Source organism: Anomalospiza imberbis, chromosome 6 (assembly GCF_031753505.1).
Source record: "Anomalospiza imberbis isolate Cuckoo-Finch-1a 21T00152 chromosome 6, ASM3175350v1, whole genome shotgun sequence".
Lineage (NCBI taxonomy): Eukaryota > Metazoa > Chordata > Aves > Passeriformes > Viduidae > Anomalospiza > Anomalospiza imberbis.
In genome coordinates this window covers 34,703,591-34,728,231 of record NC_089686.1, presented here as the reverse complement: position 1 = coordinate 34,728,231, position 24,641 = coordinate 34,703,591, and the positions used below count along the sequence as shown (strand labels likewise).

Genomic DNA, 24,641 nt, shown 5'->3' with positions numbered 1-24,641 from the left:
CTTATTTTCCACTGACTACTTTTCTCCTGCATATGCTTCTCCATTTCCTGGTTCTGGCAAGGGCTGAAAGCAGAAGGGCACACTGTGAACTAAAATAGGCTAAACTGAGCTTTGAAACACATTTGCTCTGGGAGTGTGGGGTGCACAGCTGTGCTGTCAGACTGCCCGGAGCCCGTGGCCAAGCACAGCAGATGGGACCAAGCACCCTTAGGGAAGGTGGAAAAGGAAGGAGATCCCAGCACACTCCCAAGCACGCCCTCCCTGATGGTCCTCTAGGGCACAGCCACTGCAGGAGCCCTGCAGGGCCAATGCCTGTAGGACATCAAGCACAGCCAGCTCCAACAGCCTCCCTTCCCTCCTCTAGTTCAATGAATATCAGCTCCACCATGCTCCACCAGGATCCAGGCTTGCCCCTCTTTCCCACCCAGTTCTCACTCCTTCCTCTTCCACAAAGAGCTGCTCTGTAGGATTTTCTTTGCACATGGCTTCCATTTTACTTTCTTGAAATTCTTTGAGTTCTACAAAATTCTCTTCTGTTTAAAACAACTGTGTTGTTTTATCTCCCTATGATTTCTGAATAAAAGCATCATCTCTGCCTCACCCTCATCTCTGACCTTTCACCCACCTTCTGAGGCTGGGCAGGTTAGCATGGAGATGGTTGCTCTGGCAAGGCTCAGTTGTTTGGATATTTAATTTCATTGCTGTCCCCAAATGAACTGTATGGTTTTGACAGATGGATGACAGATACTTAACAAGGAATTGGCTGATTTAATGGCAGAAGCTGAAGCATCCTGATGAATGCTTTGTGAGTAAATGCCTGTCTCCTTGACCAAAGCAGAATACTAACCCTTTACTGAGATGGCAGAAGGCTACTGAGGATGACAAATAGTCTCCTGGCATTGCTAAAGGGAAAAAGCTTTTTCTCAAAGAGTCAGAAAATGTAATGCTTGGGGTACACTCTTTCCCTGCCCTGCTTTTTTCTTCAAAAATAAGTTAGTGAGGAAAAGAGAGGCAGGATCCTCTCCACACCAACAGCATTCCAGCAATACTGTCTTCTTCCAGGTCATGCTGCAGCCTTGGCAGCAGTTAATCTTTGGGCACTGCAACCTTGCTGCACTACCCACGAGTGCTTGAAGGGGAGTCCAGGCAAGGACATACAGTGAGTCGTGCATGCTCATCCCTGTGGAAATCAACACAATCAAGTCAGGGACAGAAGACATCTCATGGAAAGAAATACAAAAGCACTCAGTGCAAAGCCACATCCCTGCTCCCTTCCCCATACCTGTCGGCTGGCGGGATCTTGCTTCTTTCAGGTAGTAGAGGGCCTTGTTGAAGTCACCCAAGTGGTAAAATGCCACTCCCGATCGATAGAGTGCCTTGAAGTTCTCGCCTTCCTTCTGCAGCACTTTGAGGCAGTACTCCTTGACCCGCTCGTAATTCACCAGCTCAGCCTGGAGCAGGCAGGCTGCAGGGCATGGGGAATATGGCAGACATACAGACAGACAGGAAAACATTAGTGCTGGAGTTCCCCCTGCTCTTGCAATGTGCACAGGAGAGCAGCTTAGGTGAGGGAAATGACTCAGCCCTGTGATTCAAAAAGGGATTGTTTGCCAAACCCGATTGTTTGCAATTTAAATACCAATGCTTCTAGTTTTGGCATTGCAAAGCAAAGGGATTGTGTTTACTCCGGGGAGACACATAGGCACGTGAAACACTGGGGCAGAGAGGGACAACATAAACACCCCTCCACAGCTCTGGAATGCCACACAGTCTCGTGGCAGTGGCTGGCTTCATTTGTTGTGAAATCGCTTCCCAGACTGAGGGCTGGAGCTCTGAAAAGTACAAAAAAGGCGGAGTAACAGTTACCCGACAAGGAAAAAGGGGGATAAATTGGATCAGATTTTGTATTTGGCTTAATCCAAGGCTCTTAGGTTTAAAAATAATATGTAACTGCCTTTTATCCAGGAAATCCTGTACAGAGTTTTGCTATAGGAAACGACAAGGGTTTCTGCCCTGCTGGAATGTGCTGTCAGCAAACCAGAGGCACCTAGAGTTGTAGTACAGGGAACAAATGTGTTATGCTGCCTGCTTTCTGCTAAGCACTGCAACACAAGTTCATTCCCAGAGGTGAGTTCTGACGACTTCCTAAAGGAAAAGGCAAACAGTAAAAAACAACATGCTGAGGGTTCTGTGTGCTGAAGGACAATTGTTGCATAAAAGTCTAGGAGCTGAAGAAAATGCCCATTGTGAGTTTCCCACAACTAGGAGCGAAATAAAGAGGAAAGGGGAAGATCCCTGAGCCACGCTTTAGTCATGCTCATGGCTTTCTGAAATGCTTACTCCAGTGGGCTAAACTTGATACAGGTGATCTGAGCATTAAGAATGGCTTGGGGAACACTGACAAGAATAGGACATGGTGCAGTCACAGTTCCAGGGAAACAAAGTTGTGCTGCAACACAAGCCCATCTAGCGCTGCAATCCAAGGCAACTTTGAGAATGACACAATTTGGGGAAGGAAGGCAGAATGCCACTGCAAGGATCAGTTCAGAGGCTGGCAGTGTCAAGTGCCAGGGCATGGGGAGAAATTTCCCATGGCAGGTGGTGTTACTCAGTGTGTCTCTGGCAAGGAGGAGGCTCAGTGCTTCTGGAAATCCAAGTCATCACAGGTCAGGTGTCACCAGTGAACAGCCAGACTTCATTTCTTGCATGGTAACTGCAGCTGAGAGGATATGGTGCTGGGTCAGAAATATGACACAGTTCTTCATCCCCTTTCCCCACACCCCCTAGAGTAAGCCCTACAACCCTTTCTGTATCACACTTTACTTCATGAGAAGGAAGCTGGCTAGATGACCTCTAGAGATTCCTTCCAACCTAAATTAGTCCAAATCCATGATCACTTAATGTGGACAGAATACATTTCTAGCCCAAGTACACCTTCAAAACTTAAACAGTTTACTGGGAACAAATCATAAACAGGCTTTTACCATTGAAGCACTGATGCTAGAGATGTATTTAACAAGGACTGCAGAACTGGTCCCACTGCAGGTACGTTGTTTAAGTGACAGAGCCATTACTAACAGGAGCTTTGTCCCATTTGCTTTAATAATGGAATGTCAATATATTCTAACAGCTCCTGCCATTATGTACATAGGTATTTTGAAAGATTCTGATTTGCTATTTGATTGCCAGTTAAAAAACACATATATTTCTAAAACCTTAGTGGCATTTCCTTATCCAGAGTTTGTCCCTTCCTATTTGTCACTCATTGATTTTTCTCACTCTGTTTCTAATGGAGCTTGAAATGACTGTGCCTTGTTTTTCTTTATTTTTTAAAGCTATTGAAAAGATGGCTGTGTAAATTTACTGCTGGCTTCACTTCCCTGGAAACAGGATTGCTTTGTTTATCTGCTGACCAGTAACATGTACAGCAGTGGCAGTAGCTTTCTGCACACTGCCAATCTGAGCTAGCTTTTCACATCCTGTGGAACTGCCTTTCAGAGCAACTAGGGGGTGGATTTCAGTTTCTCTGTCCATTTGCTACTTGGTATTTCCAGTGAGAGTCACAGAAATGACTCTGGGAAAAATGACAGGTGGTCTATTCACATATATTAACTCAGAAATTCCATACTGTACTTGCTTCACGTATTCATTGAAAAGAGAAGAAAAACTCTCCCACATCCTGCTAATTCATAAACACAAATGGGTTTCCAGATATCCAGCTGGGTTCTTTCTGTGACTCATACTCACAGTAAAGCTTCTGCAGGGCATCCCCGCTAACTGTGCACGTGGCAGGGAGAAGTCAGCACCACATGGCCAGCAGGAGAGACGTGTGTTTATCTGAACAAACAGAGCAGATGGATGTGCAGGAAGCAGTTCTGCTGGAAGAGCTGGCCACTTGGAGAGCCAGTGTTGGAAGCGGCTGTTGGAAATGAACCTGAAGGGAGCATCTCCCTTATAAATATTTAGACATGCGTGCTTCCAGTTCTTGGTGGCCTGAAATGATCTTAATCTACTGTGATCCAACAAAAATACTGAGGCTGTTAGTAATTCAGCTTTCAGAAATGGAGAAGACATGGAATCTTTGTACTTCTTACCTCATTCAGTCAGGGGAGAATTGTTTTGAAAATGTGCTGTTTTCCTAAAGAGACGTGTAACTCTGGCTGGGAGTGTTTCTTTACCACATCAAACACCTTATCACACTCCTTCTAAGTTCATATAGGCCCCTGGTGAATCCCTCTGAGGAACAGAGCTCACTCAGAGAGACCAAATCTAGAGGTTTATCCAGATCATCCTCCTGCTTTCTTGAAACTGAATGGGCTTGATCCTACACAGCCCCAGCTCTAGTAACACTCTGGTGATTAGAGGGTGCACTTTACTTGCAGAGGCAAACTATAGTTACCCATTCCCTGCAGGTCTTGTTGTCATGGTAATACAGCACCTGGTGTTTACATCTCCCCCACTCAGAAAGGTTGCTTACCCTGCTTCCAGCAGCATGTGATGGTTATCCATCATATTTGGTTCTCAATTTGGCAGCTAATTCATTGTGTCAGCTTAAGCAATAAGTAATTCTTAGCTTTTAAGCCTATATATGTCTCCTAGTGATGAAGAATCCCCATCTGCTGTAAAATAAAATCAAATAAAATAAAAGCCATCTTGAAACTACTGGGTGTAATGTGCCTTGGGAACAGGGAGAAGGTAAATGCTATTAGCTCCAGAGGAGGGGCCCTGTCCATCACGCTTCCCAACTAACTGCTGATGTTTAAGCAAGGAAATAGAAAATTTGGCTGTTTTTCTTCACAAGAGTAATGTTAAGCCTAGATTTGTACATTTTAATTAATGGATTCAAATCTATGCCAACAAGCCCCATTTTAGAGGTGCAGTACTGATCTGGTACCAGTAGATAAGTGAGCTAGTTTGTTTAGCCCTGTTCAGCACAAGGTTGAGCAAAACAAAGATTAAAGCACCTGTGGAGGCAAAATACATCTACACCTTTAACATTTACCAGCAGCTGTAGTGAGCAATGATGGGAAGTTGTAACTAAAATCCCAGCAGTTGAGGGGTTTGGATTCTACTTTATTCCACCCTGAAATAATTTTTAATTTCAGAGTATCTTTCAGGATGCTATCTAGGCTTGGCAGGTACCAGTAAGAAGGGATCCATGACAGCTTTTTTATTCCAAAGGCTAATAACTTTAATTGTTTAGGAAACATCACTACATTTCTATACTGATTTTTGTTTAGCTTCAATTTGCTAGCCTTTGAAAAGCCTATGTATCCTTGTTTTGTTGGTACTTTGAGACTCTGATCAAGTCCTTCATCTTCTCTTTATTAGCTTGTATAAAGTGGCATCTGGAATCTCTTGTGAAAAAAAACCCTTATTTTTTCAGCTTTCCTTACTTCTACAGCTATTCTCTGAACTCTCAAAATGAAGTTCAACTGAAAGTGCTGTCAGTTAGCGTCTTACTACAGAAACAACTTCTGTGAGAATACCTCTGCAGGTTATGCAAAAAACTCAGTTTGGCCCTAACTTTTGGCTTCTAATTTTGGCTGAGATAAAAACTAAGTCTGGAAGTAGCATGTCCAGGCTTTAACATGGAGATTTTGAACAACAACATCAAGAGGCTTGCTTAGCTGGGAATTTTCACTAAAGGGCAAATCTTCATTACAGAGCAATTGTCCAGACACTTTTTATAGCAGTGGCTAAATTCCCATTGTAGGTAAAGCTCAAGGCCTATCCATGTTACAGAACACTTGAGAGAGTGGGCTGAGTTACTGTGCAAGCAGCATTAGGGCTGTGCAAGCATCCCTACCCTGTGGCATGTTCCTTGGGCTCAGCAAGGGCTCAGCTGAGATGAAAATGCCTTTCCCTTACAGGAAAATCTTGGGTTGCAAACTCATGTTTCACAAACTCCTGTTTTGTTTGCTTTCACTCAGGTAAGCTGGTTGCATTGCCTATTTTTAGGATTTTCTTGTGTATTTCACTGAAAGAGAGAGTCAGCTGCTTATAACTTTGCTGATCTTTTAAGTTTATGATCTAAAATATTCCATGTGCAATATCAGCCTTTGATATCTGCTTTTGGAAAATGTTGGACAAGACTGTCCAGGTATTTTTGAAAAACAGTCTAGAGAAACAAAGCTTATTTTTCCCTGGTTAAATATCTCTGGTGACTGCCTCTTTGAATGCATCTCATGCCCTCATCCTTTGGCTTTGCATACGGAAATCTGGCAGATATCCTTTGTGTCAAGCAAGTGCCTTCTGTTATCCCCAAGGTAATCTTGAGCTGGCCAACTGGCAAACTTCTGAAAATAAAACCAGTATGGTACTGCATACAGTACTCTGTAGAGGTATGCTTTAGAATCTGATGCCCAAATCCTTTGAATATTCAGTCCACCCTGGGCACAACCTGATCCAGAAAAATGTTATGATCTGAAAACTTTGAGATCATAAAAATCCTCTTTTTGCCTCACTGGTCACAGGAATAAAGAGCAGAAAGTGGAAACCAAGCTAAGAGGTGTTGCTTCCGTTATGACAGAAAGATGGAGGGGCAGAGGCACAGAAAGGGGTTTCTGGTGAAAGTAGTGTATGAGTGAAAGCTGAGGTCTATTGGGAAGGTAAAGTCTGAGTGGAGATGTGAAGTTAAGAGTTTGGGGCAATGTGCTAAGGACATAGTACACAGTGCAGCCAGCCTGGAGACAAAGTGGAGCATTTATAGCAGTGAAATCCAGGCAGAAGAAACCAGTCTCCCTAGCTGTGTATGGCAGCAGCATCTGTAGCAGATCACTTAACCACAGTCACATCCCCGCTCTGAATCACCTTTTTCTATGCTGGGAAATCACCAAGGGACACTAACCAGCTCTGCTGAAAGGCTGACCTTGCAAGCATTCCCTGGAGACTGGAGTATGTGTCCTGTACAAGAGTTAATGATAAGTCATGTGGTGGAACCACTCTTATATACCTGTGCAGAAAGGTATATATAAGGTTTGAATCCAAACAACCTTTATTTTCAACCTTAGAAGGAAAAAACAGCCTGTATTGATTTGTTTAGTTGCAATGCAGAGAGAAGTAGCTAAACTAATTACTGCTTAAACCTGAAGTGGATCTTCCCTCTTTACTGTATTTATTCTTGACTCCACCACTACAGTTTAACAACATACGTGAAATATTCCTCTTTAGTAAGTGCTAGGTACTCCAGCCACTACAAACTCAACCTGTATTTCACAAATTGATAGTGTCATTCCCAGAAATAACCACAATTAAACTCTGCAAAATACTTTGCTTTTGGATATGATCTCACCTTAAGTATAGCAGCCAGCAGTTCACTTAAAATCTATTTAATTGCCGGAAGACAGTTCCTATTCTTGCTCTGGGGTTCTACTTTGGGAAATATGATTGATACTTTAATATAATTCCTTCAGGGTTTTATTCAGACATTTGATTAAGACCTTCATATATCACTGAACAGGCTTTGTTCTCACATCTCTTTAAGACTCAAAATAACAGGGCAGACTAAGAGAGTAATGTATTTCAGAAGGCTTGGTATCCTCCATGGTGATGCTCTCCCTCAGAAAAGAGAAAACACGGTAGTGTTTCTATTTTAAGCTTCTGGGAAGAGAAATTATTGGACTATAACAACAACAATAACAATAACAAAACCCAAATCAAACAGAAGGCAGCAGGGGGATAGGGGGTGTGGAAAGAAAAAATATTTGTCTTGGATTAGACAGCAACCTTCTAACCATGCCATTAATGCAAGTATCATTAATCTCTGTTTGCTGCAGACTGCGTAAGTGGTGTTGACAAAAAGCACATGGAGTCTACAGTGTTCACTGGAAGAATTAAAATGGATACCATTACTATATGAGACTGAAAATGTCGGTCATATGCTAGTAATTTGAATATAATTAACTTCTAAAATAAATCAGGTAACGTGACTCACAAGATGATGCTGAAAATTTAAAGGGTTATTTTGATTGAAAGTCACCTTGGACTTAAATACTGTAATTTTAATATACAGCATAAAAAGAACTGGCTACTGGAATGCTTATCCAAATTTCTCTGGATTTATTGATCTTGAGTTTGTAAACTGCACAGGCTACATGTAGAAGGCACAGCCCAAGCTTTAACCTGTGTTTTAACTTGTGTTAAATTTTCAGTAGATTGGCACTAAAAGGAGCCTCATAATGTGTGACTGTAAGAAGCCTGTAGTAGAGGAACTGAGAAAAGCATCCATATCTCCACAGAGCTCCATGTGTGCTGTGCCTTTCAAGAATGCAAACCAGCATTCCTCAAAAGAGGATGCTTAAAATATCTATTTTTTTTCAGAGAAATGCTGCATGCAGTTTCCCTACTACACTGAGACACTAATTAGGATCTATAGTTTCCAAACAATCTCTCCCATTAAATATTTCTCTTCTTTCTCTATAGTCCTAGCTTGCAAACAAAGCAAATTTTCTGGCTTCTCACCAATAAAAAGCTAATTATAGACAGCTTGATAATGTCTGACAATAATCTGATCATCTGACTCCTAGTTCCGAGACAACCTTAATGGGATGAAAAGGGAATATCACAATGACAGTACAGCTTTCCAGCCAGTGGCTCTCATTTATTCCTCTCCAGGTGCCAAAAAGGCCTAAACATACCCGTATGTTTCTGCTTGCAGAGAAATGGGTGGAAAATTAAAATCCAAACTGTATGACAGGTTGCCTCTCTCCATAGGGAGGGATTAATGCTAAATGAAGTGTGGATCCACAAATGTTTGTAGAGCCCAAGGTGAGCCACCTCTTCTAAACAGCCTTCCCCTTCCTCTCAGCCTCACTCAATTTGTGAACAGACACCAACTGTTCCTTCCCCTCCTGCCATGCTGGCAATGCTTTCCTTCCAATACTAGCATGGTCTCTTTCAGTTCTCTGCTGCTCCTGAGTCCTTCATACCCCTTCAAGAAGAAAGATCCTGACTTCATCATTCCAATTAGCTCTTCTAGGAGAGAGAGAGGCAGTAGCAGTGACTGAAGTATGCTGGTGCTTCCACCATGGTACACATTAAAAGGTTTTTAGTAGTTCTCAAAGGAGCTGCTGAGTCTGTGTGTCAGGCTTTTTGTGGCTGGCAGCCTACCCTAGGACTAATATGAGCTGTCAGAACAGATCAGTTTAACTTCAGTCTGTGATAGGATGATCAATCTTGAAGATAAAGGAAAAACAGTAGCTATCTTAGCTTTTACGCTAGCAAATGACAAATTTTAGTACATTTTCTTAAGCAAGTTGAAGGAGCATAGTCTAAATGAATAGACTTAATTCTGTTAACAAAATGAAAGTCAACATTAAATAGAGTTTGCACTGACGTGTCCCAGGCCCCACGGTATTTGGTATTGTCAATACAGACCTAAATGACAGACTGCAGACTGTCTTGTCAATTTGCAGATGACTTCTAGATGTGAGGAGCTGGTATCTGTTGGAAGGTAGGGGCAGAATTCCAAAGGATCTCCACAAATTGGTGGTGGAGTTCTGATAAAAACAGGATGCAATTCAACAGTGGCAAGTTAAAGGTCCTGTAGATATGCAGGAAAAGACCTAACTATGTAAGTCAAGCAGAGGAACAGCAATTCTGCTGAAAATCCACAGGAGGACCCTGACAATAACAAGTGGTCCAGAGAGGACAGGGCCTCACCAAGACAGTGAGGGAAGAGAGGTTAACCCTGTTCATCCACATAAGAAGAAAAAAAGCAACTCAAATGCAAAGAAGGTTATAACCAGGATACTATCTGTTCTCCTTGTACTCAGAAAGTAAGAAGAGGGCTTACATCTCAGCTAGGAAAAACTCTATAGCAGTGAAAAGAGTAAACCTTTGAAAGAGACTGCTTGGGAAAACTGTGAAGGTTCATAGCTTTGCAAATACTTAAGAACAGCTTAAGCAAATGTTACTTGGGATATGTCTTATCTGTACACTCGTACCACCCATGGGTATGGATAGAAGACTCTTGACGGCTCTTCAGTGCCATTCTTGATTGTCCTGAACACTCAGAGCATGAACAATCCTGGGTTGCCCTTGACAGCTGCCATTTAGTTCTAATTCCTATCAGAAGGTCCTGTTGGAGGATGTCAGAGCAACATCCTGGCCAGACATGGGAACAGGTAAGCATTTAAGAACAGCTGGCATGACGGCTAACCTTTTATTATGTGTTTATATTCCACTATCTCACACTTCTGTAGGTCTGAAGAGCCTATTTAAAAGTGTTCATTATTTCTGTAAGATGATTCTTAAGCTACTTTAAGATAAGTTTGTGGTGATTTTTGCTTCCTTTTTGTCACAAATTCAGTGACGTAATACTGCAGTTTTTTCTTCAAAGGGCCAAGGCTTGAGAAGCAAGGAATTTCAGCCAACTTTTCATCTGATCCCCATAGCTTGTGTTTTGTAAGAGTATTTTGGTCTACCACTTCCTGTAGTTACTAGTCCTTCAAATCAAAACCAGAGGCTTACTGAAAAATCTTGGCAGTGTTAATATTAAAGCAGTAGTTAAAATCTAGTTTTCAAGCAAATAAGAACTTTCTGAAGCCAAAATCTGCCTCTAGTTGCGTACCAGCAAATCTTTATTTTACCAAAATAAAGAGCTTCACATGGAGATGATCTTCATATTGCACCTTTGTTTTTCTCAGCCAGAAGAGGTGGGAGCAAAGTTCTATCAAAGCACTGATAGACCAAGGGATTCAGTCAGGTTTTAACTACTATGACATTTTGATTCTATAAATTCTAAATTATAGAATTCTATAAATTCTATAAATAAATTCTATTCTATAATAGCTCCTACTGCAGCTACATTAGAAGAGATAGACGCTCCTTCTGTTTGTTTTTACCAAGGCTGTTATTGTTGATCTGCCAGGGTAAACACCCTGGAGGTTTCCTTCTATATGAATATCTAGTAGTCTTTGACCTGTCTTTATCTTTTAGAACCAGTGCTCATCTAATCCAGTCTAGTCCAGTCAACTAGACATGCTTGGCCTTCAGATCTGTTCCAGTTGCTATTTATTCCACTGCCTGCCTCTTTGTTGCTGTTTGCTTTTGCTCACCTTGTGTTGCTTTACTTTCTCACTGTGGCACCTTCTCTACACCGTACCCTTTCCTCTGCTGGCCTCCTGTTGCAATTGACACTCACTGAAGGAATCTTGTCTCTTGACTTGTTTTCACAAGGGAAAAGTACACAAAATTTTACCAGAGATCAGCAACAGCAGACAACCATCTAGTAAATGTCTGGTGTTCAGCAGCAGTCAACTCCAACAAATGCTATCAAATATTTATAATTCTTACCGGAATATATTAAACACTGAAATTAAGGTCTTAATGGAATTATGGTATTTTTTCAAAACCCATATGAGATAAAGAGGGCCTTCTGTAAATAGGGAAGCACTTTGGAGGACATGAGGGATTTCAAGCTCTTTTCTCTGCTGAAGAGAAATGCATCCTTTGCTCATAGTAGGTCAAGCAACTGATAGCAGTACTGTGAAATGCATCTGGAACAGCATGAAGGCTCTCCAGTGAAGTCACAGACAGTTGTGCATGCCATGATGGCCTCAAGCCTGGCTTACTGCAGCATGCTCAGTTTGGGATGAAAGCTAGCACTTTATGCTGTACCATGAACAAGGAACAATGATGTGGCTGGATAACATCTGTGTGCTGTGCCCTGTGGTGGCTCATGGTTCACCTCCCAGGACACATGAAAGAGCTGACCATTGCAGAGTCTGCTAAGAGAGGGAGAGCAGGCTTACCATGTAAAAATGATAGGGACTGAAATGAGAAATGATTTTGGATTTTCCTTGAACTCTCCCTAGCTGAAAAGATTCATCTGGCAAGACGGAGATGTCAAATGAGGAGGAGTATTTCCTTCATTAAATTAATTACTCATTCATATGTTTTATCCAGGTCCAGCATAGCCCAAAGCTTTTCCATTTTAATGATGTTTTGAAATAGAGAGAAACCTTTATGCCTTTGTGGGAGGGATGGAGAGAACAACTGACAGAATCAAAGAGGCAAATCAAAAGTTAACTGTTTTCTAACTAACTGAACAGAGGTGTAAAACAAAGTTCTCAACCTTATTTTCCTTAAAAATGCATTAAACAAACTTACTGAGAAGAGTGATTTGTCAGCAACAGCAAGCTAACCCTGCCTGTGCCAGGCTGTCACCTGCCTGAGCTTTGACAGGCCACGTAGAGGCAGTTAAAACATCACCCTGTCATGCACTTGAGCGTCTCATGTCCCTGCTTCTTCCCTATCTTCCATTTATACCATATTAGTTTAGTATCACTGATACATCTCCCTTCCTATCAAATCAAGCTGGCCAACAGGTTTGAAAGTTACCGAGAGGGGACTGACAGGCAGACAGCAGAAAACATATGTACTTATGACTCATTTCCTTTGGAAATCAGGCTGAAAATGAATAAACTAAAGACCAGAGGGATGATTCAGAATATTATTTGCTTGAAAAAGTCAGGGTTTGAACGATGCAGAAGCATAAGCCAGTCCTCTAATAAGATGTTTGCTCTTTAATATAAACTGTGGCAAAGTGCTTCAGGTAAAAATCTCAGATTGTTCCCAAAGCCTTCATAAACCACATTTGTGCAATGAATTGCTGGCAGTGGAAGAATGAGACATTAGTGCATCTCTGACTGGGGGTAACTTGCACCCCAATAGTGGCTCTGTTCAGGCACCAGGAACACCAAAATCATTGTACTGAATCAATGCAATTTTCCGTCTTGACTGTGCCTTTTGGATTAAGCAAAGGAAGTGGAAGATACAGTGTAACAATTATGTGATGAATGGGTTCTGCTGACAAGGATACTGGTCTGAAAAGAGATCACTAGTAGAATATCTCAGGAATAATTTCAGAATGGAGCTTGCTTAGTGCTTTATTAATAGCCTTATGCAAAAGTCAGAGTGACCTACTGACTGTCAAGTTCAAAAATATTGTCAAAAGGGATGAGGATGACAATGTGATACATAAAAAACTACATGACCTAGTACACAGAAGTAAATTTATTTGCAATAGTATTTGGTAATACAAAATTTAAGACCATACTCCATGGGACTACTAAGAATTTTTTGCTAGAATTTGTGAGCTCATGAGTTGGAAAGAAACGAAGGGGGAAAGGATGTGAATACACCAGATGATCAAAGAATGACTGAATCACTTATGTGACCTGGCCGTAGACAAGGAAATGAAAATCTTAGAGAAGTTTATTCAAAAATTCAAACCAGTTAGCGGTGGTTCTCAAGTATGGAAATGTAATATTTGCTTTTCAATTTTTATCCTATTTAATAGGGCAGTGAATGCTCTGATTAGCTATATGTCTAAGCCTTCTTTTCTAACCTTATTAGGTTCTTTAACTCCATGATACCTTCTGGCACTGTACTCCAAGTTAATCAGACCTGGGGCTTAAAAATTATTTTGTATTAATCTATTAATTTAATTTACTGCCCCACCCCATGAGCAAAGCTCTTCATCTGCCTCAGTTTGAGCTCCATCACAGTAGTTAGGGAATGTAAAAAGGAAAATCTATCCATTTGCTTTGTACTTCCAGTATGGGTGAGGATCTTACACTGCTCTTGTTTCCTTGCAACATGAACACACTACTGTGTCTTAAGCAATCCGTCATTGCAAAGCATTTAAAAGGACAGTAATCTAGGATTTGAATTATGTTAGTATTAAAAATATATGGTGACTAAAGGAGTTGAGGCTTAACTTTCCACCACATTGTTTGATGAGAGAATGATTGCTACAGGCATGGTACAGAGATTCTGATTTGATCCTTTTTGAATCACTAGACAACAAAAAAGGTGCCTTTGCAGAACAACAGCTAGGGCTGACTTAGGATTGTTTTCCAGGGTACCCTAAGACACTCCTTCTCTCATTCTTTCAGCTGATCTTGCAGTTCTGCTTCTTCATGATCAGCTGGGTGGTGTGATGTTCTCCCTGGGCAGCTCCTGTTTGCTTGGATTTATTCTCTGAAAGTGTGGGTGAAATAAAATCTTTCTGCCCTCTTCCTCTCTGGAAGCAGGAGTGGAGCAGAGGAATGTGAATTCTCACATCTTCTTCCCTGCAGGCTGGTTGACAGATTCTTAGATTGTCCTTTATATCATAAAGATGCTTTTCATATTATGGTACATTTCTGGATTTCGTGGTGACTGCAGGGATAACACAGCAAACCGGGGGTAGATGTTTGTTAGTCACTTTGGTCCAGGAAGAGACAAAGGAAGCACTAAAGGTCTGACATAAATTTTCAAGTCCCAGACATGTCCTTGGCTCTTAATTTACTTCCAGGAGTAAGTTTCCTCTCCCATACACCAGGGAATGTGTGAGGCAAAGTGTGCCCCACTGCTTGTTTTGTATTCTCATCTCCTTCTGCTTCAGGTAGCAGTAAACAGCTTTGCTGCCTGGAGTGGAGTCTTTCAAGCTGGAAAAGGCTGAAGATAAGCAGCATCCAACTGAGTTGATCTGAAAGCAGTCTTTATGTGTTAGGCTAAGCCTTACAGACACATCAGATGGGCAGCAAATTTTCACCATTGCATGACTGGGTTCTACCAAGAGAGCCCTGAACGCTCTTGCTTTACTGAATAAGGTGACTTGCTGCAAGAATAAGGTGACTTATACTAAACGTAACTCATCTCAGTTTCATCAGGTAGGAAATGAGCTTTTTGTCAGATATCTCTGATGTGGCCAGGCCAGAACAATGCCAGGGGCATGGAAACTTACAGTTGTAGTCAGGACATCAAAGGAGCTTTAGAATAAAAATTTGAGGAACACTAGTTTGGTGGCTCTTTGCTGGCTGACCCAGCTGTTTCTTTCCAGCAGCTCTCAGGCAACTGGATTGACAGCCAGATTATCAGAGTTTTGCTGTCTGCCACTCTGATATGAAAGGAGTTGCTGTTGCCATCGATGCAGAACAATCTACATGACAGCCCCCTAAACTGGCAGCAAGTAAATGCAGTGGGCAGTGCTCCCACTAAAGAAAGAAAGGGAGTATTGAGCAGTGGCTATAAAAGTAGTTGCTTTAGTAGGGCAGAGATTTCATCTGTCAAACACAGATGTGCTGGAGAAGGAAAAATGCTGTAGCCTTGCAAGCAACAATCAGTGTCCTGGGTCCTGAAAAGCTTATGTAGCAATGTGAGGATAGTAGTTTTCTGCATCCAAGGGCATGTACAGGGTTGCAGTTCCTGCCTTGTTGATGGTACATGTGAGTGAAAAGGACTGAGATATCACCATAATCAGGACCCTGAAACACAGGACTTGTCAGGCAATTATGTTTTTCTGGAAAACATCCACAGCTACTAAAGGTGGAAACAGCATGGGATTGCTTCTCCACCCGCCCCCCCCCCCATACTTCTGGTGGGAGGCTATTGCAGAGCTATTCAGTGATGGTGACTTACACTGCCTAAGGCTTTCAAGTTAAGTATGTGCTACTGTGATGGGCAGAGTTGTGGTCATGGCCACACAGGACAAGCATATGTTAGAATTCATGGCCCTGATTGGAAGAGTTGGTCATTTAACCAAGGTGGTTTACAGCATGTAAAGATAGGGAATAGAGTCTCACGCTTGCACACATACAGTCTGTTGTAGAAAGGTCACACAAAACCAGGTAACCAGCACCAACTGACTGGCTTCCTGTAAATGTCACATCACCCATTGAAGGGATAAGAGGACCTCACTGGTATAACAGAGATGGGGGGTGTCTGGGAAGGAACAAAGCTTTGTGTGGGAGGTCAAAAAGTCTGACACAGCTGTGTTGCAACTGGGACAGCAAGTAAAGGAATTCAAAGGGTAGAGGCACAGACTGTGCAAGCAGACCTGACTTCTCTGCTGAGACATAGGATGGGAGAACTGGGTACACAGGACAAAGACAAGGAGAAGCAGATGGTGCTATCCAGCCTATGAGCCTCAGGGCAATGGCGTGTCAAGAATTTTGGAAAGTGGGGAAAATGGAACAGATTTTGAAGTAAAGATCATGACATCAGTTATTGCCTATGCATAGTAATAGATGAGTTCTGGCATGTCAAGCTATGACAGCTAAAGACTGCTGTTCCAGCTGCCACTCTTGCCATAGGTTATCAAAGAAAAAACATGACTGCGCCTAAATTATTTCCATGAACTGTCTTAGTGCTGTTTCTGGCAGTATCCTAAACTCCAAATGGCTATCCTGAGATGGATTTTTCTGCTCCAGCCCCACATTCAATGGTTGCCATTTTCAGCTGCCTAGGCAAGTGTAGAAAACCACTACTACCACCTCTCAGCTCCACTCAAGCAAGTGTGCCTCAGCTGGAGTTATATTCAGCAATTCCAGCACAGCTTCCACAAACTGCACTGACTCTACAATCTTTGTTAGAGAGAACAGAATAGTAACACTCCATGCCACCACAAGATTTACCTGCATTCATCCATCAATGTCCTGAGCTTACTGTTTCCCATCCAAGATGCAGTGCAGAATTGAACAAAAGGAGATTCCTGAGAAGCCATTAGCAACACCTTTCTAGTTAATGATAGTTAATTCTGACTTTTTTTCAAAGCATTTTTAACCCTCAGTATTAGTCACTGGTATGGTCATCTGAGTAAGCTGAAACCAAATTAACAGATGTCTTCCTTCCCTATCAGTTTCTCATCCATGAAGTGAGAGAACAAATAAATAGCCAGTAATTTTTCTCAAAAGTTTATTAAGTATTTCCCCCCTTTCTTCATTTCATTTCCTCCATTTCATAGTCCTTTGTATGTTACTTTCTGAGACACAACACAATGTCAAGAAGCTGGCAACATTTAGACCTCCCCTTTTATTTACACAGTTTACTTTTACTATTCCTTTCCTCACAGCAGCTCCTTTACCATCCTAAAATTCTAATGTGTGAACTCTTGAGGATCCTCCATTCTTGGAATATCTGTTGCAATGCTAGAAGACAGTGATAAGGAACTTGGGATGTGCTGCTGAACTGATAAGCAGTTCTAAGAGAAAGGCTGGAGAAAGAGGCCTGGAGCTGGGTTAGACATTTCTGGGCCTGAGCCCAAGTGAAGAGCAAGAAGAGAAGGATGCTCCACCTGCTGAACCATTCAGAAGTGGCTCAGCTCCCAGAAAAGGTGGTAACTATGGAGCTCATGGGTATATTTACCAGTTGACTGGGACCCAGCTTTAACACTCGGTTTTACTGAACCAGATGAACCATCTTCAGCACAGCACTGATGGAAACCTGTGGAGGTGTAAGAGGCTGTGACTCATTGCATAACTCCTGCTGAAGGAAACTCTAGGACAACATTTCAGAAGAGGATGGAGTAAAGCTGGAAGGATGTGCTACTACAGAACTCAGAAAGCAGCAGTGTTCTCATGGTGGAAAACATGCAGTACTCTTAGGTAAACAAATTAACTGTTCTTGGAGAGCTTTGTGATTTTTGGTATCTCCTGCTTCATCTCCCATAGTAAGCTGTAGCTAAACTTTGAGGGATCTCAGGTCATCAAGACTGCAGCTCCTCTGGACAGTCTGACCAGGGGATCTATACCTTCTCAGTTCTCAGTTTCAGGCAAATGCTGACAAGGTCAACTGGGATAGGCTTCTCCTCATGCAAAGGGAATTGAACTTGTGGTAGAAGTGGCTGCAAAAAACTCTGCAACCCACAGAGCCTTATGTTTTGAAAAGGCTTGGGATAAATAGTGACATATATGGAGAAAAACATATCTTCTGCCTCAGCAAGATATGGTCTTAGACATGTATCACTTAAACCAAGGTTGGTGGCAGCTTGCTATCCTTTCTCTTCCCTCCCTCACGCCCCCCTGGCATCTGGATGTATTTCCATCCCACCCTTTCAATGCACAAGAGACTCTGTGAACAGGGGAGATCTTTGATATCCTAAATAAAAAGGAATAGGTGAATACTGAGTATTTCTAAAGAGCAATTCATGACAATAGCTTTAAATTCCACATCTTTCTTAAATACATGTCAGAGTTTGGGCCTATCACTGAAAAAACACACACAGTCATTGGTATTTATTCTCTGCTGCAGTTGCACCTTCCTGGAGCAGTAATTGCATCAGTCCTGTAAAACAAGGAGTTTCTAAGCATTTCAGGCTGGTCAGATGTATCTAAACCTGCCAAACAGTGAAAATGCAGACCACATCCTGCTGCTCTGTTTGCTGCTGCCCCTCTTTCCCACTGGCATCCTTAAAGAGGGTGTTTTTGTTGATGCAGTACATTAAAAAAACATCACATCAAGCAACAATCCAAGGCTGCTTTAACACCCACAGCACCATGTGTCCTGGTAGAGTCTGTACTTGCTAACGGCTATATACTTGGATGGGCTTTTAGCAGAAACTCCTTTTGACGTCTCCTAGTGGGTGGTCAGTGGAAAGTTTTACCAGCTTTTCTTGAGTTTAGTTACATTTTTACTTGGATTACGTATTATAAGTATTTGGATTTGGATTTCTCACTGGAACTACTCACAGAAGACCACGCAACTGACGGTAATTGGAAGTAATACCCACTCCCCAGCCTGAGGATGCTAGAAGGTTCCTATGCTGCTGGAAGTGTCATGTTCTCTGGGACTGTCACTATGACCTTCACATAGCCATTGGAATGGTACCAGTGCAAATCTCTGCCAGTGTAGGAAGCCAAACATCATTTTCCAGACTGGGATGTATCTAGGAGATCTAAATTCTTAATACTCTGTCCAGGCATTTGTGTCCTTTTGCCAAGACTCCTATAGTAAACTACAGGTACCTGAATGGGAATATAAACACACTACATGTATTTTGCATTCATGTAATTAACAGCTTTACAGTACTCCCAGGAGGTCAAAAATGCAGATAAATAAACTGACGTTTACGAAAGATTTGGTGAAGATAATATAGCTGGTTAGCACAGAGAGGGAGGATTAGCAACCAGATCCCCCAGCACCACTCATCGTCCCCAGATCTCTCTCTGGTTCCATTTCTCCTGCCAGAATTAGCTCTAGAATTTCTGCATGCTTAGGAAAATCAACAAAGGTTTGCTTATCACACTGCAACATTCCCTCACCAGAAAAGCTTAAAACTGTGCATACCCTTAGCATTTTGCTGCTTCGGAATCACTAGGACTTGTTTCTCTCTGCAGAGTAGACATAGTGCTTTTAATCCTGTAAACTTTTAGGCAGTAACGGTGGCATAAAATAATCATTGCATTTAATGGTTGCATTTGTAGTTGATAAATGACCCCATCTGCATGCAGTAAGTAAAGCATTTGAGCTTCTTCTAGATCAAATATGCTGTATAAGTGGGAGATCAAGACCTGAGGTATTTGGCCAGTTTACTTTTCCATAAGCATTCTTTGTACATCCATCTGTTTTTTAAAAGAACATAAACCACTAACTTGCAGAAAACTCAGCTGAATGCACCATCAGGATGAGCTCGTGGTCCTTGTTCTTTATTTTTCAATAGGGCTGAGAGAGGCAAAAAGAGGTCAAATGACTTCCTCAAGGTCAGAGACCGCCAGTGAGTCATAAAGAAAGGACTGTTTGCATTACAACCCTGCATTCATTCTGCAAGGCTCTATGCTGCTGGTAGGCTTTTGTCTTTGCCTACTCTAGCAATTTCTGGGAGCCTTGGCCATGCTGCTGCTCTTGCCTCTGGTGACATTCATCAGAATGACTTGTGGTAAAATGATGGGGTATTGGCAGGCCCATGCAAGAACGCAGCAGCACAGTTTTGAAGGGCAGTCCCTTTAAGGCAAAACTCTTGGAGCTTAAAAATGAAGCCCAGCTAGCAGCTTAGTGAAAGAAACATGAGCAGCTCTGCCAATGGCAAGTTCTGAAAATCCTTGCCTGTTTTAAAATAGTAATTTTAAAAAAATTACAAGAACTTAAGACCTAGCAGATTTGGGGTCCTTTGAAATGGGCTAAATAGTTTAGGCTGTGGGTGTGCCATGCAGCTCTACAACAGCAGACCTTGGAAAACACACCAAATATTGGGGGACTTTTAATAAATATGTGAGCTGGCCACCCCATCTTACAGTAGAATTGCCTGTTGAAGGTGCTCTACAAAACAAGTGGGCCTAAACAAGAATCTATGTGCACACCTCTGCCTAAATTTACCTTCAGCAGGCAATGACAGGCACTGAAAACCGTTTAGTATTTGCCCACATGTGCCTACTCATGCAATTGGTCAGATTAAAATAAAAAAAAACCAAACTAACAACCCCAGCCTTTACCCATGAGATCATACAAAATCCCCTCTGAGCTTATTTCTCACCTATATGTATATTTACCTGTAGTTGATGCTCTCCTCTGACTCTCATGCTGCATCTAAACAAGTCAATGTGTGTGTGCATCTGTAGCTGTGATGCAAAGCAGCTCTGACAGGTGGATGTGTGGTGCCCACATGAAAAATGATAGTGCAAAAGCAAGGTGGGCTTCTCAAATGCCAGGCTTAGAGAGTAAGCGGAGGTGCTAAAAGAACTTGATAATAAGGACACACAGATGACAGCTGGTAATGCTGCCGGCTATACTTCAGAGCTAAGTGAAAAGCTGCTTTCTCCAGAGTTAACATGTACTGCGGTTATGCTTTCTGCACTATACAGATTTATATATTTTAGAAACAGCTCTAGGCAGCCAGCAGTGCTCAGAAGCAAAACTCCCTGCACCTCCTCTGCTCCCCATGTCAAGTACCACTGATTTCAGCTCTAACAGTACATGCTGGTGCCTCTGCTAGAGCCCATGGTGTAAAGAAACTGGTGTCTTCTGCTGCATCGCACTTAGAAAATTAAGTCTCACTGCTGCACTTCTTGAAGCTGCTATTATAAATATATACTAATTATTGTTACATTTCTTGGGAAACTCCCTCTCCTCTCTTCCTTTCTCTTTCAACATGAATTCACTGATCCTCCTGCTAGAATGGGAGCTCTGTGATTGGGCTAGGAGTAAAAACACTGCAATTCCAGTTTAACTGCACACTTCCCTCTCCAGCATGCAGGGCATTTCTTTAAAATTGCTTGCAGATAGGTCAGCAGACACACAGAAGCAATGCATTTCTGAGACAAATGCTGTTCTCTGCTCTGTGCATGCCATCTACTGAAAACATGTGACAACCGCCTGTGCAAAATGACAGCTTGACCTGCTGTGAGGTTATCCCAGGAAAAGCACTACTTGTAAGTCCAGGGTTAATTATACTCACCTCCTCCTGTGTTCATACTGGTTAAATTTGGGAAAAAATCTGTTCATATCTAGGATAAAGATGGAGAATGTTTCTCATACCAATTGCTACTGCTGACAAGATCAGATACAACCAACAGTGACAAAAATACCTTGTACAAACATGAAACTCAAAAAAAGTGAGCTGGACAATGACAATGACACAGGTCAACTCCATCAGCAGGAGTCAAGACATTTCTAGCAAGTAGAACTTGTGTACTGGCAGAAAGTGCCTCAGAAGCAAATTCCATTTCTCTCTCCCACTTCATTTACTGTCTACCTACCACGTCTCATTTGTATCTAACAGAGATAGTGCCTGTGAGCCCCTTTTCAAGCCCAGGAAATCACCAAGCTATATTGTTCAGAGTATTATGGGCTCATTGTGTAACCCTGCCAATCTAAATGATCCTTGCCAAATACAATCAATGGATTTTAATAAACCTGTGAACAGAAATTTGTAGAGAGACAAAATTACATCTGTGCAATTATGGTATCGCTCTGAAATCTCATTTGCCTCTCCACCTACGAGATTTCAATAGGCTTTTGAAGGAAGAGTATTTGGAAACATGATGAAAAGGAGCTAAATTGTGCTCCCCATTACATCCCAAAAGGCATGTTGAATGTAAGAGATTGGCATGCATTACGACAAGAGGATGCTGGGTTGGTGTTTCAAACCATTCACTTTATACTGCATCTTTTCTAGCACTAGAGAACAGGAAACAAAGCTAACCAACTCTGTCTAGAAAGCCAAAAGCTAATGTCCTGATTTGCACCATTTTTTATCCCCAAGGATATAAAGGGTGATGAGTGACCCTTCATCCTTCTGGAAAACAGCAGGGCTTTTTTAATGCTGTTATTTTGTGTATCTTGTCCAAGTTATGAATGCTCTCTTCCCTGTATGTACCTAGGCACAAGTTTTTGTTGTAGAGATGCTTTCAGGTTTGGAAAGGAAAAAAACATGTGCTGCTGGGGACCAAAAATAACATCTGATCCTGCACTTGCTTGGATAAAGCTTCTTGAAGTCAACAGGAGTTCTGTTTCTGTAACGACTTCAGAATCAGACTACAAAGTAGTTAAATCCCGCACCACTCCTCTCCATCTTCCTGCAGCACTTCTAGACAGATGGCAAGGAGCAAAGGGAGGCATGATCAAATGTATACTGACCACAGTGATGATTGGAAGCTAGCGAAAAGCCAGGACTGTATTGGCTTTCAGCTTTCAATGCTAAGAAGCCAAAAAATTCTTTTTATATCTGGTAGAACTATTTGGAGATACTGCAGTTGCGCCCAAACCCTTCCCCTTCCTTACATCAAATGTGGTAGGAGTACGTCTCTCTGTAATACCATTAATTACAGGCTCCAGAGCCGGAGCTTTGGCGAAGGGACTGAAGGACATCTCGGGCTCAGGGTACAGCGCAGCAGGCAATCTTGGCCATTTCACGAACCACGATTTCTGTCAGCCGGAGCGCCCCACGCACGCACCGCCGCCCTGCCACCTGTCTCCCGGGGGAGGAGGGCACGGATTGATCGGAGGGCGGATGGAGCCGCCCGGGAAAAGGGCTGGGGGTCGCGGGCGAGCCCGAGCGCCAGGAGCGGCCGTGCGCCCCATCCCCAGCGCTGCCCGGAGCAACACGGCTGTGCCCAGCGGGAGCGCGAACGCGAAAATGGAAGCCAGGGGAAGGGAAGGAGATGCGGCGAGCGGAGCGGGGCGGCAGCGCTGCTCTGCGGAGGGGGAGGGAGGTGTGTGCGCGGCGCAGGTGGGGACCCGCCGCCCCCCGCCCGCGGCCCCGCTGACCTGCCAGGCTGTTGTAGCAGTCGACCTCGATGGCCTCCACCGCCTGCCGCTGCTCCTCACTCAGCCCCGCCGCGGCGGCGGCGGCGGGAGGGCGCTGCCCGGCCGGCTCCTGGCTCAGCAGCAGCAGCAGCGCCTTCAGCTCCAGCAGGGCGCGGTGGTACTTGCCGATGGCCTCCCGGAATTTCTTGTCCTTGTAGCACTGCGCCCCTTCGCTCTTGAAATCTAGCGCCCGTCCGATGAGCTCGCCCGGCTCGGCGCTGCCCGCCGCCGCCGCCCGCGGCTGGGCACCGCCGGCGGGGCCGTGCCCATCGCCCGCCCCGCGGCCGCCGGCGTTCAGCTTGCCCGCCGCCGGGCTCGCCCTCTCCATGGCCGTGGCGCCGCCCGGCTCCCGCGCCGCCCTACGCGGGCGATGCCGCGGCGCCCGCCGCCGCGCTCCCGGCCTTGCCCCCGCGCCGCTCCGCGGCTCCGCCGCTCGCTCCCATCCTCCGGCAGCCGCCGCTCCTCCTCCCTCGCCCCGCCGCCCGCGGGGCGCCCGCCTCCGCCCGCCCCCGCCGCCGGTCGCGGGCACCGCTGCCCCCCTCTCCGCTGCGACCCCCGCCCAGCGCAGCGCGGGGCGGCGGGGGCGAGCCCCGGGCGTGGGGATGCGCCGGCTCCGCTCCCCGCTCACCGCGCCGGCCCGGCAAGGGGCGAGCGTACGCCGGGACCCTCAGCTCCCCGGACTGGTTGACCCCACAGACCCCCGCCCGCCGTCCTGCTCTCCCTGAGCTCACTCCAGCCCCCACAGCCGGGTTTCTTCTGCTCCCCTGTGCCTTGCCCTCCCGTACTTGAGGGTATCGCCTCCCTGTCCGCAGGCTGGGATTCCACCTCCTCCATTCCCCTCCTCATCCCAGTTTCCCGGCTCCATCTCCTCTCCCAGATCCCACCAGTGGCCGTCCACCATCAACACCTGTTCATGGTCCCTCGAAGTGTTTTGGTGTATGTACTCCATATCACTGGGCAAAGAAGTGCCAGACCATGAAATCTCCTGTGCGCTCTCCATTAAGGGCAGCAGAAGCCAAGGGCCAGTAACCGCCCTGGCACCAGTAACTCAGTGACTTTGATTTTCCTGAAACAGATTTTCCTGTGTGCTGCTGAAAAATGGGTCGATGCTCACTGATGCCTAGAACATGTCCTGGTTTGGGGGTGTCAGTGGGGAGTGACTGTCCTGCTTCAGACCAACAACAGAAAAACTGTGTGGAGCATGAGGCATTGTTTTGTTAGGCCTAACACCATGTCTGCATTGAATATTAGAACAGTTGGACGTATTTCAGGTGCATTGTTGTGCCAAGATATTTTGTAGGTCTTACCACATGCTTAAAAACTAGAGGATGGATGAAAAAAAACACAATGAAATTTTTTTCCTCAATAATATATTGGGATGCATATTCTCATTACCCATGCAACTCTTACATGGTAAGGCTGAAGCTGTGGTGCAATGTGTTCAAGCTTCTCTCTGCAATGATGAGAACATTTTAAAATGGAGACTTGAGTTTCTCTTTGGGGTATGTGCAGCCTACTGTGGTGGCATGTGGTGTTGCAGTGCTGGGCAAACTGGGATAGATGTGTGGCATAGCTCCATGTAAAGGTATTAATGTAGGTCTGGGACTGGTGCCTGGATAATTCCATGTTAG

At 43.9% G+C, this 24,641-nt stretch overlaps 1 protein-coding gene and 3 long non-coding RNA genes across 4 annotated transcripts in view; 2 read left to right on the top strand and 2 right to left on the bottom strand.

Annotated features, from left to right (window-relative positions):
• The window catches only part of TTC9 (tetratricopeptide repeat domain 9), a 28,505-nt gene extending 5,018 nt beyond the window's left edge, over positions 1-23,487 (bottom strand). Inside the window, exons 1-2 of the mRNA XM_068193277.1 lie at positions 22,972-23,487; positions 1,283-1,465 (exon numbers count right to left, since the gene is read on the bottom strand). Of these exons, the coding sequence (XP_068049378.1) occupies positions 1,283-1,465; positions 22,972-23,338 (550 nt within the window). The 5' untranslated portion in view covers positions 23,339-23,487. The remainder of the gene's footprint in view (positions 1-1,282; positions 1,466-22,971) is intronic.
• On the top strand, positions 1,464-4,662 carry LOC137475700 (uncharacterized). The gene is made up of 2 exons (XR_011000027.1): positions 1,464-2,127; positions 4,220-4,662. It is a non-coding gene; the product is annotated as an uncharacterized lncRNA (long non-coding RNA).
• Positions 3,534-18,553, bottom strand: LOC137475703 (uncharacterized). The gene is made up of 2 exons (XR_011000030.1): positions 18,455-18,553; positions 3,534-5,357 (listed from the first exon to the last, which is right to left on the bottom strand). It is a non-coding gene; the product is annotated as an uncharacterized lncRNA (long non-coding RNA).
• LOC137475702 (uncharacterized) lies at positions 18,113-22,142 on the top strand. The gene is made up of 2 exons (XR_011000029.1): positions 18,113-18,730; positions 21,214-22,142. It is a non-coding gene; the product is annotated as an uncharacterized lncRNA (long non-coding RNA).
• Positions 23,488-24,641: the final 1,154 nt, after the last annotated feature.